Here is an 11,448-nt window from a genome sequence, read left to right on the forward strand (position 1 = left end):
TTGCACATCAGTGACACAGCAAAGACAGGCAGGGTCGTGCAGCTAATACTGGAAGTGCAAGAATATCCTCCAGCAGATTTATGAAGGTGACAATCAGCTGGGAATTCTGCCCACAGAGCACTTCCAGAATGATGGCGCTCACATCACAGCTGAATATTCCTCACACAATATCCTGATGGCAGAGTCATCACGGGTGCAGACAAATTGCATTTCCACGGTAACACAGCAGACACTTCACTCTGTGTGCCAATGTTGGCCCATTGGGTTTATGGGAACACATGAAGTGTGATATGATGACAGGACCTCAGCTGCACTGGGAGGAATACATGAATTGAAAAAGCTGATGTTCTATAGAAATACATTGTGAGTTTTGACAAAGATGAAGAGAATATATAAATCTATACTCACCAGCCACTTTATTGGGTACACGGGACACTTTTTAAAAGATGATTCTTCTTAAATAATAAATGGTCAGTCTGGTCATTCTTCTCCAACCTGTGACATCTGCAGGGTATGTTTGCCCAGATAATTGCCACTGGCTAGATATTTTCTCTTTTTTGGACCATTCTCTATGAACCCTGGATATGATTGTGCAACCATGGCCCATTCAAAGTCACTTGCATTATCCATTATTCCGCATTGTCACACTCAGCAAGTCACTATGACCATGTCTACATGCCTAAATGCACTGAGTTGCTGCCATGTGATTGGGTGATTAGATATTTGAATTACTCTCATTCACTCATCTTCTACCACTTTATCCTCCACATAAGGGTCGTTTTGGGTGCTGGAGCAAATCCTAGCTGACATAGGGTGAAAGGCAGGGTACACCCTGGACAGGTCGCCAGTCCATCACAACACAACAACCATTCACTTTTTTACTGTGGAAGGAGACAACCCACACTCACATGGGGAGAACATGCATACTCTATGCAGAAAGGCCTTTGTTCCGACAGGGTTGCGAATCCAGGTCTTCTTGCTGCAAAGGCAAGAGTGCTAACCAGAACACCAACAGTGAAAAAAAATAGTATAATAAGTATACCTGTTGAGCTGAGCTGTGGGCCACCCCCTCCAGCCTGGATACACCAGGTTGGAGCCTCTCCCAGCCTGAATGCACCAGGTGAAGGTGATTCACTAATCAAGTGAGTTTGGAGTCACACACACACAGAATCACTACAGAGCAGCAGTGGAAGAAGGCAGCATGAGAGGAGGAATGAGATCCATGTAATACTGCCATATTACATGTGATTTCTGTATTTAACGTGTTTATCAAGATATTGCTAGATTATTTACTACTTGTTTACAAGGTTTATTTCTGGGTATTGAGAACTTAATCCTCAGGTGTTCCACTGAGTGTGTTTATCTTAGTTTCATTTATTAAATTGGTATTTTGTTTGTGTTTAAAGGTTTTTCACCTGGCTGTAAACATTGCATCAATCTTCTAAATAAAAGAAAGAAGAAAAAGAGAGCAGAAGTGTGACGAGTGGAATACTGTAACGTCTTCCTGAAAATTAGCAGCCTTATCAAGTGGGGAGTTTTGCACACTAAAGCCTTGCCATAGTGAGGGGCTTGACATAATATAGTGGCCAGTGAGTGTAATTGTATAACTGGCTGGTTGAAGGCACAGAATTCCTGGGTCAAAAAATGTGTCCCACTCCAACAAAGGTGGGAGACAATAATACAGCTGAGATAAGAAAACAGAGAGCTTAATCAAAAAAAAGTAGAGGTCAGTGCCACTGGCCTGAGCTGACGAAGGCAGGTGACCTTCAGCACAGGAATTACTCACTATTTAAATAGGATGTCACTTGGGGACAAACTATAGATGGCTAAATGTCACTGTGACAGTATCATCTTTTGTTAAACACAGGTGGATGTCTGTCTCACAACTGGAGCAAAGGCACAATAAAATAATTTAATCCCCTCTGTAATGTATTAGTTGTGTTGCCCCCTGGTTATGAGACAGAATTTGGTATTATTAGCCATTTAATCATTTTACCCTGAGGCAACCCTCCACAAATCTGTATTGACATGGTTATTATTCTTACACACAGTGAAATATGTAATAAAAACAAAGTCTGCTTATAAAACCATGTGTTTTCAATCAATGCTATTTCAGGATATTTCAGGAAGATCCCCAATACATTTTACAAGGGAAATCAATTATTTCTGCATAAAAAAATATGCCCATGCTCTGCCACACATCATAAACAGGGCCATGGTTTGGTTTCTATATATTTAATTGGAGCAGGTGGGTAGGTGAGACTGGGCAGAAGGGATGTTTTCTGTTTGAATCACCCACGTGGACAATAACAGAGAGGGGAAGCTGGAAAATGTGCAGCATGTCTCCTCGCCTTTGTGTGGGAGGCTCAATCAAAACAGAAATGTCTGACGCAAACAAGCTGACTTTATCGGCATTAACAGAAATGCTGTCAGTGACTCATTATACAGTACAGACAACAATCACATGGTTTCTAAATGTGTGGTTATGTAAGACTTTATATGCTCATGTATTATGAATGTTTTCTCTATAGAAAAACTGCATATAATATACTTAATATATATAACATATATATATAAGGAGATAGAACCCATATTACAGCTGCAACATGTAATTTGGGTGTTATCTATATAAAAACTTGCTTTTATTGTAACTACTGAATTATATACAAGAATACAATATAGTAGTTTTATATACAGCTTTATATACAGGTGTGTGAACATGTCTTTAGGAGGCTGTTGTCAAAAAACCTATCTTTGTGAGGACATTTTGACCTTGTAAGGACATTTAGACTGGTCCACACAAATTGAACAGGCTTTTTCAGGATTAAGATCTGGTTTTGGGCGAGGGTTAGAATTAGGTTAGGGTTAGGCATTTAGTTGTGATGGTTAAGGTAAGGGTAAGGGTAAGGGGCTAGGGAATGCATTATGTCTATGTGTGCCCACACAAATAATGCAAAACAGCAGTGTGGGTTAGTGTGTGTGTTTACAAATATAGTTTTAATAGCGATAACAGACTTACGCTATAAAAAGATATAATTTTATATAATATAGTATATAATGGAGTTATCTCATTTTCTCACACACTTCTTTTAGTCTCAAGAACTCAAAAACGTATCTTCCATTTGAAAAAAAAAGATGTCCTGATATTTTGGACTGTCCTTTTAACTCTTTTGATTGAGTGCAGGCTGACGGACCTACGTCATATCAACGTTATATCACATTGAACTCAAACGTGCATCAATAGCCGACAGCCGTGATCGTATAGAGGTTAGTACTCTGCGTTGTGGCCGCAGCAACCCCGGTTCGAATCCGGGTCACGGCAGCTTTTACACAGAGGGTAAAAATATAACTACAATCTTACTCCGACTCACAGAAAAATCACAAAAAATGTAATATGTCAATTTTATTCTATGAATCAGCTGGTTTTACTCAGTAAACAGTGTAAAATCCAATGAGCCTTAGCATCGAGCCTCTATTTACTCAAATCTCGCGTAACTTCCCTAATTCTCGTTCTGAAAAACCAACCAGGAAGTAAATGACGGAAATGTAGAGCCACCTCACGCTTTCAGCTCACAGTTTCTGTCCTGACCTGCTTCTGTGTTTTCTGAATGATGCCAGATGAGTAACCAGAGGGTGTAACAGCGGTGGACGGATTTGAAGAAACGATGACGTCTCGTTTAACTGCCTGTCACAAACGGTGAATTGAATGGACCGAGAGCAGCCGAGCTACTGCGACAGTGACTGACTGACTGTGTGCTGGATGAAACACCTGTATGTTTTACGGATTAACACAACAAATGTGAGTCAAAATGAGTCTGATGATGTTAATGACCATATAGGAGCTATGCTACACGAGCTAAAAGAAGCAGATTTATCAAATGTTTTTGATTTAAAAACCCCAGAGAGGGAACCGTATGGACACTTGACAGTGACTGTGTCTGAGTTTCAGATTATCTCAGTCCGCTTTATAATCAGTTCATAGACCATTCACCAGCAGCAACACATAGCTGGTGTCAGTTTCCTGTAACCTCAGGCAAATTCACAGGTTTTCAAATGAACAGATACGTTTGACAGCTCAGGTCAAAGTGTACACACAGTCAAAAAAACAAGTCTATGTGGATATGACGTGTGTGTCTACATCAGATCTATGCTGTTGTCTACATGTGTATCCATTTCATCTTTTGTTTATTTGGCTGTTGTCATGTAACACAGTGACAAAAAACCAGAGGAACGAGTTTTGACAAATATTCTTGACCAGCCTGAACCCTCCGCTTATCAGAATACAAAAGACAAATAATTTGATACTCGGAAAAAGATGGAGAAGATTCTTTAGTCTAGAAAACTTGATATTTGGAAGCATCAACTTTCTGTTTTTAGATGTTTTGGATCTTATAAGGCCCCAAGTCTGAAAAACTGCCCTTTCTCAGAACAATGTGACTTTGGTCCCTATGGTCTTCAGGAATTCAGCAATTTCAAATGTTCACAGACCGATTTGAAATCATATTTATAACACTGACCCAGCTCAAAACAGGGAACTCAAATTATCCAGATAAATGCTTGACCAGTAAACAATCTTCACCATGTAAAATCTTCTTTAAACATAACAACACTCTTAAAACCACCATCTCTTGACTCCTCATTAACAGACATATGGCCCCGCTGCTCAGCTAGCCGACGGAGACAACAACACTGGGCATCATGTTTCTGAAAACATCATTCACCTCCCTGATCGTCGGGGTGTTTGTAGTGTACGTGCTCCACACCTGCTGGGTGATGTATGGGATTGTGTACACCAAACCCTGCGACAGCCCCAACAGTGATAAATGTATCACACCATTCCTGGCAGAAGACCCAAAACTACAGGTCAGTAAAGTGGATGAATGATCTCATGATTGATTGGTTTCATTTCCAATCTGTCCTCTGTTCACCTGTTTCTGTGCATATAGATCAAATAATAAACTGGATGTGTCTTTCTTTGATATTAAATAGTTAAGTATCTATACTGCACTGCGGCCCAATGCAGAGGGAGGACATACCTTGATCCATAAAGAGGAGAACTTTGACATCAACACAAAGTTTGAGAGGTCGGTGGGATTCACATTGTTTAATGAGAATGGGGAAAATGTACTCGTATCTAATTAAAGATCATGTATCTATAAGGTTCCTATCTTCTCTCCTCTCTTTCCTCCAGGATAGTCAATGTCTCCCTCCCAAAGAAGACCCGTAACAATGGAACTTTGTACGCTCTAATATTTGTTCATCAAGCTGGAATCAGTCCTTGGCAGGACCCACGACAGGTCCACTTAGTGGCTCAGCTAACCACATACATGGTCCCTAAACCTCCTGAAATCTCTTTGATAGCTGGAGAGGATCAAACACAGGTATATGTAAAAAGTGATGAGGTTTTCCTTAATAATTGAAAAACTCCAGGAAGATACAAACGAGCAAACACAAATTCTGAAATGTCATGTTTTCTTTATGTTAAAGGGTCAGAAGGAAGGAGCCCAGAAGAACAGACGAGTTAATGGTAAACATGGAGCAGGTGGTGCAGCTACTAGTGGAGCCACTTCCATGTCAGATCACCCAGTTTCCCACTGGCGTACACGACTGACGGTCAACATTGTCAGTGACCACTTCACGTTCGACAGAGAATACCTCCCAAGTGATGTTCACAGATACCTCAGAGTGTAAGATATTGATAACACACACACACACACACACAGATGTTTCAGAAATCAATGAGATCCTGATGGATAAGTGATGTGTTACTTGGCTGTTTCAGATTCCAAACTGGTAAAAAGATGGTGTATCTACCTCTGCTGTTTGTTGATGAGCTCAGCAACCGGGTCAAGGACCTTGCGGTAGGTTTTAACTTTGAAATAAATATTACTTTACTCATTTTCCAAAGGCAGATTTTAAATTCACAAATTTTGTCAGTCATGAATTTTGTTGTATTTATTTAGAGCAACATGAGTTTGTTTTTTCCAATCCTTGATAAGTTGTTGATGTTTGTGTGTGTAGGAGATCAACAGTACGTCCATGGAGCTCCCTCTGACCATCTCTTATGACTCCATCTCTCTGGGAAGACTACGCTTCTGGATCCACATGCAGGATGCTGTTTTCTCTCTGCAGCAGTTTGGTTTGTCCCCCTCTCTTTCTCACTCTGTCCCTCTCTCCTTCTCTATGCCACTCCCAGGCCATTTATTGTGTCTGTCTTTGTCCATGTATGTGTTGCAGGTTTCACAGAGAAGGATGCAGATGAGATTAAAGGGATATTTGTGGATACTAACCTGTACTTCCTGGCTCTGACCTTCTTTGTAGCTGCCTTCCATGTAAGTCTGACCAAAGAGCTCCTGACCACAATAAAGCACCTGAATTAAATAGAAACATTAGAACAAAATATGAAATGTTTATTGTCTTGTTTTGATTTCTCGACCTGACAGCATGTGAATACAACCAAACAACAAAATGTTACGTGGGTTTTAATATAAACATTAAAATATGTGTGAAATGGAGAAATTGACTCAACTTTGTAATTTTCTTTTCAGCTTCTCTTTGACTTCCTGGCCTTTAAAAATGACATCAGCTTCTGGAAGCATAAGAAAAGCATGGTGGGAATGTCAAGCAAAGCAGGTAAGTAACTTTGCTCAGGCGCATCACTGAAATAATTATACAATAGTAGACAGGAAATACATGCTGAACATTTTGAATGTTTAGATCTTCAGAATTAATTCTGAGTTACTGTCAGTCTGTGAATATACATGAGACCAGGCTTTACCAGTGTGTTCTGATGTAATCTCTGTCAATTAATCTGCATTGTTTTGTTAACTTGGGTAAAAAATATGACCGTTTGTGTTTGTGTTCTTTCTCTCAGTGCTGTGGCGATGCTTCAGCACCATAGTGATTTTCCTCTATTTGTTTGACGAGCAGACCAGCCTGCTTGTCCTCATACCTGCTGGAATCGGCTCTATCATTGAAGCAAGTTCCCATACACTTAAAAGAACATAAACAAAATCACTGCAGACATTTAGACAATGTGAAGTATCACACAAATCTTTTCAGATAATTTATTGTTTCTATTGTTTTTTTTTTCTTTTTGTATTCTTTTGATAATATGTGAGGATTATCAAATGGGTAATTTGAGCAGCTATTTTGACAGATCACAGTTGGAAGTCATCAAATTCACACATTGCACAGGGCCTATTAAGCCTAATGTTTGGTGTATACTGTTTCTTCTTCATTTTGCTCCTAAAATAATATTCAATATTACATTTAAAATAAATAATGTCTCTATTTTCTGTTTGTACAGGTATGGAAAGTGAAGAAGGCCTTTAAGATTCAGGTTTTCTGGAAAGGAGGCAAACCAACATTCCTGGTAGGTGTGTGTGTGTGTGTGTATACGTGTGTGTATCATTGTATACAAACCACATAAACACGACTGACAGATGAACAGATAAAGGGTGTATATCCCTGTGTGACCCCTTTTTTTCATTTCTGTGGAATAGTTTGGCAAATTAGATGAATCGGAGCGAAGAACAGAAGAGTACGATACTCTGGTAAGACACAGTGTGCTCACACATAGAGAGAAAACCAAATTTTTAAGGTTTATATAATTTGGACACATGCTAATTATATGTGGCTGGTGTGTCTCTGTAGGCCATGAAGTATCTGTCATACCTCCTGTACCCACTTTGTATCGGAGGGGCTGTTTATGCTCTAATATTCCTACGATATAAGAGGTAGGTGTGGGTGTGGGTATGAACATAAACAAAATTCTTTATTACTAATATTGTATTGATTATGTCCCATCTCTCTCTCCTTGTCATAGTTGGTACTCATGGCTGATCAACAGTTTAGTGAATGGTAAATTAAAACACCTCTTACTGTTTTACATTTTACTCCATTATTTGATTGAAATTATAAGGCTAATCAACTTCTTGTGTCACCTTTACAGGTGTTTATGCGTTTGGCTTCCTCTTCATGCTTCCTCAACTATTTGTCAACTATAAGGTCAGTTTTTCACAGATATTATAAAGTATTTTATGCTGCTTTAAACCAGGTGTATTCAAAACGGTAAATAATTAAGTTATATTTAATTACAAGGCAGACTAAATGTGTGCCTTGTAATTATTGGTAACCAACATAAATACCTTATTTTACTGTTTTTTTCAGTTGAAATCTGTGGCCCACCTTCCCTGGAAAGCCTTTATGTACAAGGTGAGATGAAAAATGATCCTTGAGATACTTGGTTAAAGGATGGAATAAGATTTAATATTAACTTATGCTAATTGATCATTACCAGGCATTCAATACCTTTATCGACGACGTGTTTGCCTTCATCATCACCATGCCAACATCTCACAGACTGGCATGTTTCCGAGATGACGTCGTGTTTCTCATTTACCTCTACCAGAGATGGTATGTGGACACACACACCCTCCATTGACATCATGCATTTCTTCAAACATAATTACTAAACTAACCCTGATCCTAATCCGACAGTTCTGTTAATGTGTGCACTCTCCATGACATCTAATGGCACTTTTCCACTATCCAGGCCCGGCAAGGCTTGACTTTTTTTTTTTTTGCTTTAGTGATAGTACTTGGTACTTTTTTTAGTACCTGCTCTGGCGAGGTTCCAAGCGAGCTGAGCCAATACTATACATGGCGTCGTCAGACTTCCGTCCACTGATTGGTCAGAGTGTCGTCACTGGAAGACTGTAGATCAGTTGAAAAGACTTAAAAGTCCTGAAATCTCAATATTTAACAGAGGAGTCTGGTGTATTTAGCGACAACACTGCTGAAAGCCGGCGATCGTGAGTGGTGAGCCACATCACAACCCCATGCCATTGTATTTCAGTTCAGTGACTGTGTCAGACAGAGTCTGTGAACTAATCTTTTTAATTAATAACTGATTCTAATGATTCAATACATCAAATACAACTGCTTTACAAGTCACTAGTTTGAGTGTCGTGTAAAACGAAGTCATGGCAGTTTCATACAACCGTGCTATGATGACTCCACCCACGATGAGGAGATACTATAGTAATGGAGCTGAGCCAAGGCGAGGCGTGCCCGGGACTATGTAGTGGAAAAGCGTCATAACAGTCAAACTGGACCTTGTAAACATATAATACAAGTATACACACACATTATCATTTTGAACGTTTTCAGGAAAATATACTGTACATGACAACTTCCTTTCCCTTTCAGGCTCTATCCTGTTGACAAGACAAGAGTGAATGAATATGGGGTTTCTTATGACGAGAAGCCCAAAGGAAAATCTCACAAGGACTAGAGAGGAACGACAGATGATTGATTTCCATCTGATTTCTCCTGGTATCAACTAAGTTGTTCAATGGCCCAGGTGGATCATCATACTTGTTGTCTCTGACTTTTTCCATGTCGTCCCCTTGTGCAAAGCATTCTCAGGAAAGGTCAGCGTCTGCTTATCTGAACCTTGTAGTCTAGAGAGAGTCTTTTTTTTGTTGTTCTTTGTATTCTGTTCTTGTTTAGCAGTTTGTGACGATACAGGAGGATCTATAAGCTCAATCGTTACATTTTCAAGCTGACATACCAACATAGAGAAAGGGTGTGGCTTGACGGAATGACAACATGTCAGGCGCTACATGTTGCACTGCACATAGATGAATATGTGAGTGACTGGGTGTGGATAGCAAACATTGTAGTGTACAGCACTATGGGTAGACAATAAGACTACAAAAGCTCAACTTAAATACAGCCCATTTCCCATAAACTGATGAAACTAATGAAAACTTATCACATCAGTCCGCAACCCCAGTCACTGCCTCTTTAGACCCACTGTATATATGGTGTCCTCAGAATTTTAATTGTTCTATCAAAAATCAAACAGTTCTGTTTCCAAATTCTTTTTACTGGTATGGGTTTATTGTGAGGCTTTGACCCAGTTAACTTAGGACTTTGAGTTTATTTCAAACTTGATTTGAGGAAGCAAAGATTAAAACTCAAGCTGCGTGGTCCGCCATTTATCAAAACTTTACAATCCTTCAGCTCATTTTACACCTGACTGAAACAAATGACTGAAAAGCTAGTTTTAATGTAAACTCTGTGACTGCAGAGAGTAAAAAATACTGTGCTTTGACAAATATAGTGCTATGTCCATCAGAATGTGGGTATAATTGCCTGTAATTAACAGCAGCTAAGATGAGCCTTCTCAATTTGTTCGTACTTTCAGAAAAATTAGTCACCCAGTCATAATTAATGGTGAAGTAAACTCAACTCACAACTCAAAACCAGTCAACACGGTAACTCTGACATAAAATTAATGCTGCATTAAGCAAAGTTGGGCAGAATTGAAACATTCCAGAATTTAAATGCTTTGAAAATATATGAACATATTGCGCTATTACTTAATATTAACATATTTTAACTTAGAGTCCAGAAGAAGAGACCTTGTTTCACCCCATGTGAGAATACACAATACAACTGTTTAAAGAAAAAAAAAAAAGGACTGAGGCAGGGATGAATGCAAAGACACTTAAAAAAAAACACATCATCAATGCACGTAGCATCAGATGGCTGCGGTCTAAACAGAGTGGAAATTCAGATACTAGGTAGATGGATATATGTTGCTATGGTGATAGAGATAAACTGTATCGACTGAAATCTTTTGGGATTCTGATCTCATTTAGAAGCAGATTAGAACATTCTGATTTGTTGCCAAGGAGACGTGGATAACTTGCCCAAACATTCCAGAATCTGTTGAGTTGGAGTGTCTCTTGTCCATTCCACACATTAAATGGAACTGACTTTTACTACGACAGTGTGGTACAGGACGGTACTATACTAACGAAAGCTACCCAGTCCTTTTACATCCTTTCTAGTTCTGCAGTTCTAACCTGTTTAAGTATTTTTCACGCATCAGAGCCAAGAAAATCTGTTTGTGCCAAATGTAAGAATGATTCTTTGGAGCTTTGTGTGTTCATCATAAACAGTTCATCTGACATTGCAGGGGAAATGACAAATGGACAAAACTTGTGGAAAGTATTACTACATCAGTCACATTTTGTTTTTTCTGCCCTAGTTTAAACATCAGCATATGAGTGCAGTCAGGAGAGATGTACCAGGGATTTGCCTTGAAATGTAAAGTTATTGTAATGTTTGTGTTTATAACTGAAATGAAATTAAATTGACTGAACATTGTTTGGTGTTGATTTCAAACCTCTGCAGTGCTTGTTCTTTATGTTAATTTGTATTTGTGTGTTTGTGTCTGTGTTTTATAGATTAGGGCTGCAGTTTAAGATTATTTTAGCTACCAATCATTCTGTTGATCATTTTTGCCAATTAAAGGCTCAATTTGTCTGCGTAATGTTTGCTTTCATTACTGAAGTGTAGCTGCAGAAACTCAAAATCATGTGAGAATTCAAAACAAGACTTAGCAATAGTTGAGTGGCACTTGTGTTTGAG

The 11,448-nt window shown here is 39.0% G+C and overlaps 1 protein-coding gene and 1 non-coding gene across 2 annotated transcripts; both read left to right on the forward strand.

The window, feature by feature from the left end:
* The first annotated feature begins 3,250 nt into the window (after positions 1-3,250).
* On the forward strand, positions 3,251-3,322 carry trnah-gug. Its single transcript has one exon. It is a non-coding gene; the product is annotated as a tRNA-His (tRNA).
* Positions 3,323-3,526: 204 nt separating this feature from the next.
* On the forward strand, positions 3,527-11,202 carry clptm1l (CLPTM1 like). Its single transcript, XM_044052820.1, has 18 exons — positions 3,527-3,799; positions 4,647-4,863; positions 4,990-5,084; positions 5,192-5,381; positions 5,488-5,687; positions 5,783-5,861; positions 6,022-6,139; positions 6,238-6,332; positions 6,549-6,633; positions 6,875-6,978; positions 7,310-7,375; positions 7,506-7,556; positions 7,657-7,739; positions 7,829-7,863; positions 7,955-8,010; positions 8,173-8,217; positions 8,303-8,418; positions 9,214-11,202. Exons 2-18 carry the CDS (start codon positions 4,699-4,701, stop codon positions 9,296-9,298), a joined length of 1,668 nt encoding a protein of 555 aa, XP_043908755.1. The 5' UTR covers positions 3,527-3,799; positions 4,647-4,698; the 3' UTR covers positions 9,299-11,202.
* The last annotated feature ends 246 nt before the right edge of the window (positions 11,203-11,448 follow it).

The sequence above is a fragment of the Solea senegalensis genome, linkage group LG20 (genome assembly GCF_019176455.1).
Source record: "Solea senegalensis isolate Sse05_10M linkage group LG20, IFAPA_SoseM_1, whole genome shotgun sequence".
Classification (NCBI taxonomy): Eukaryota; Metazoa; Chordata; class Actinopteri; order Pleuronectiformes; family Soleidae; genus Solea; species Solea senegalensis.

Coding starts and splice junctions, on each gene's coding strand:
- clptm1l (XM_044052820.1), top strand. CDS start 4,699: ATGTTTCTGAAAACATCATTCACCTCCCTGATCGTCGGGGTGTTTGTA. Junction 7,557..7,656: donor CAGAAGAGTACGATACTCTG/GTAAGACACAGT, acceptor GTGTCTCTGTAG/GCCATGAAGTATCTGTCATA. Junction 8,419..9,213: donor ATTTACCTCTACCAGAGATG/GTATGTGGACAC, acceptor TTTCCCTTTCAG/GCTCTATCCTGTTGACAAGA.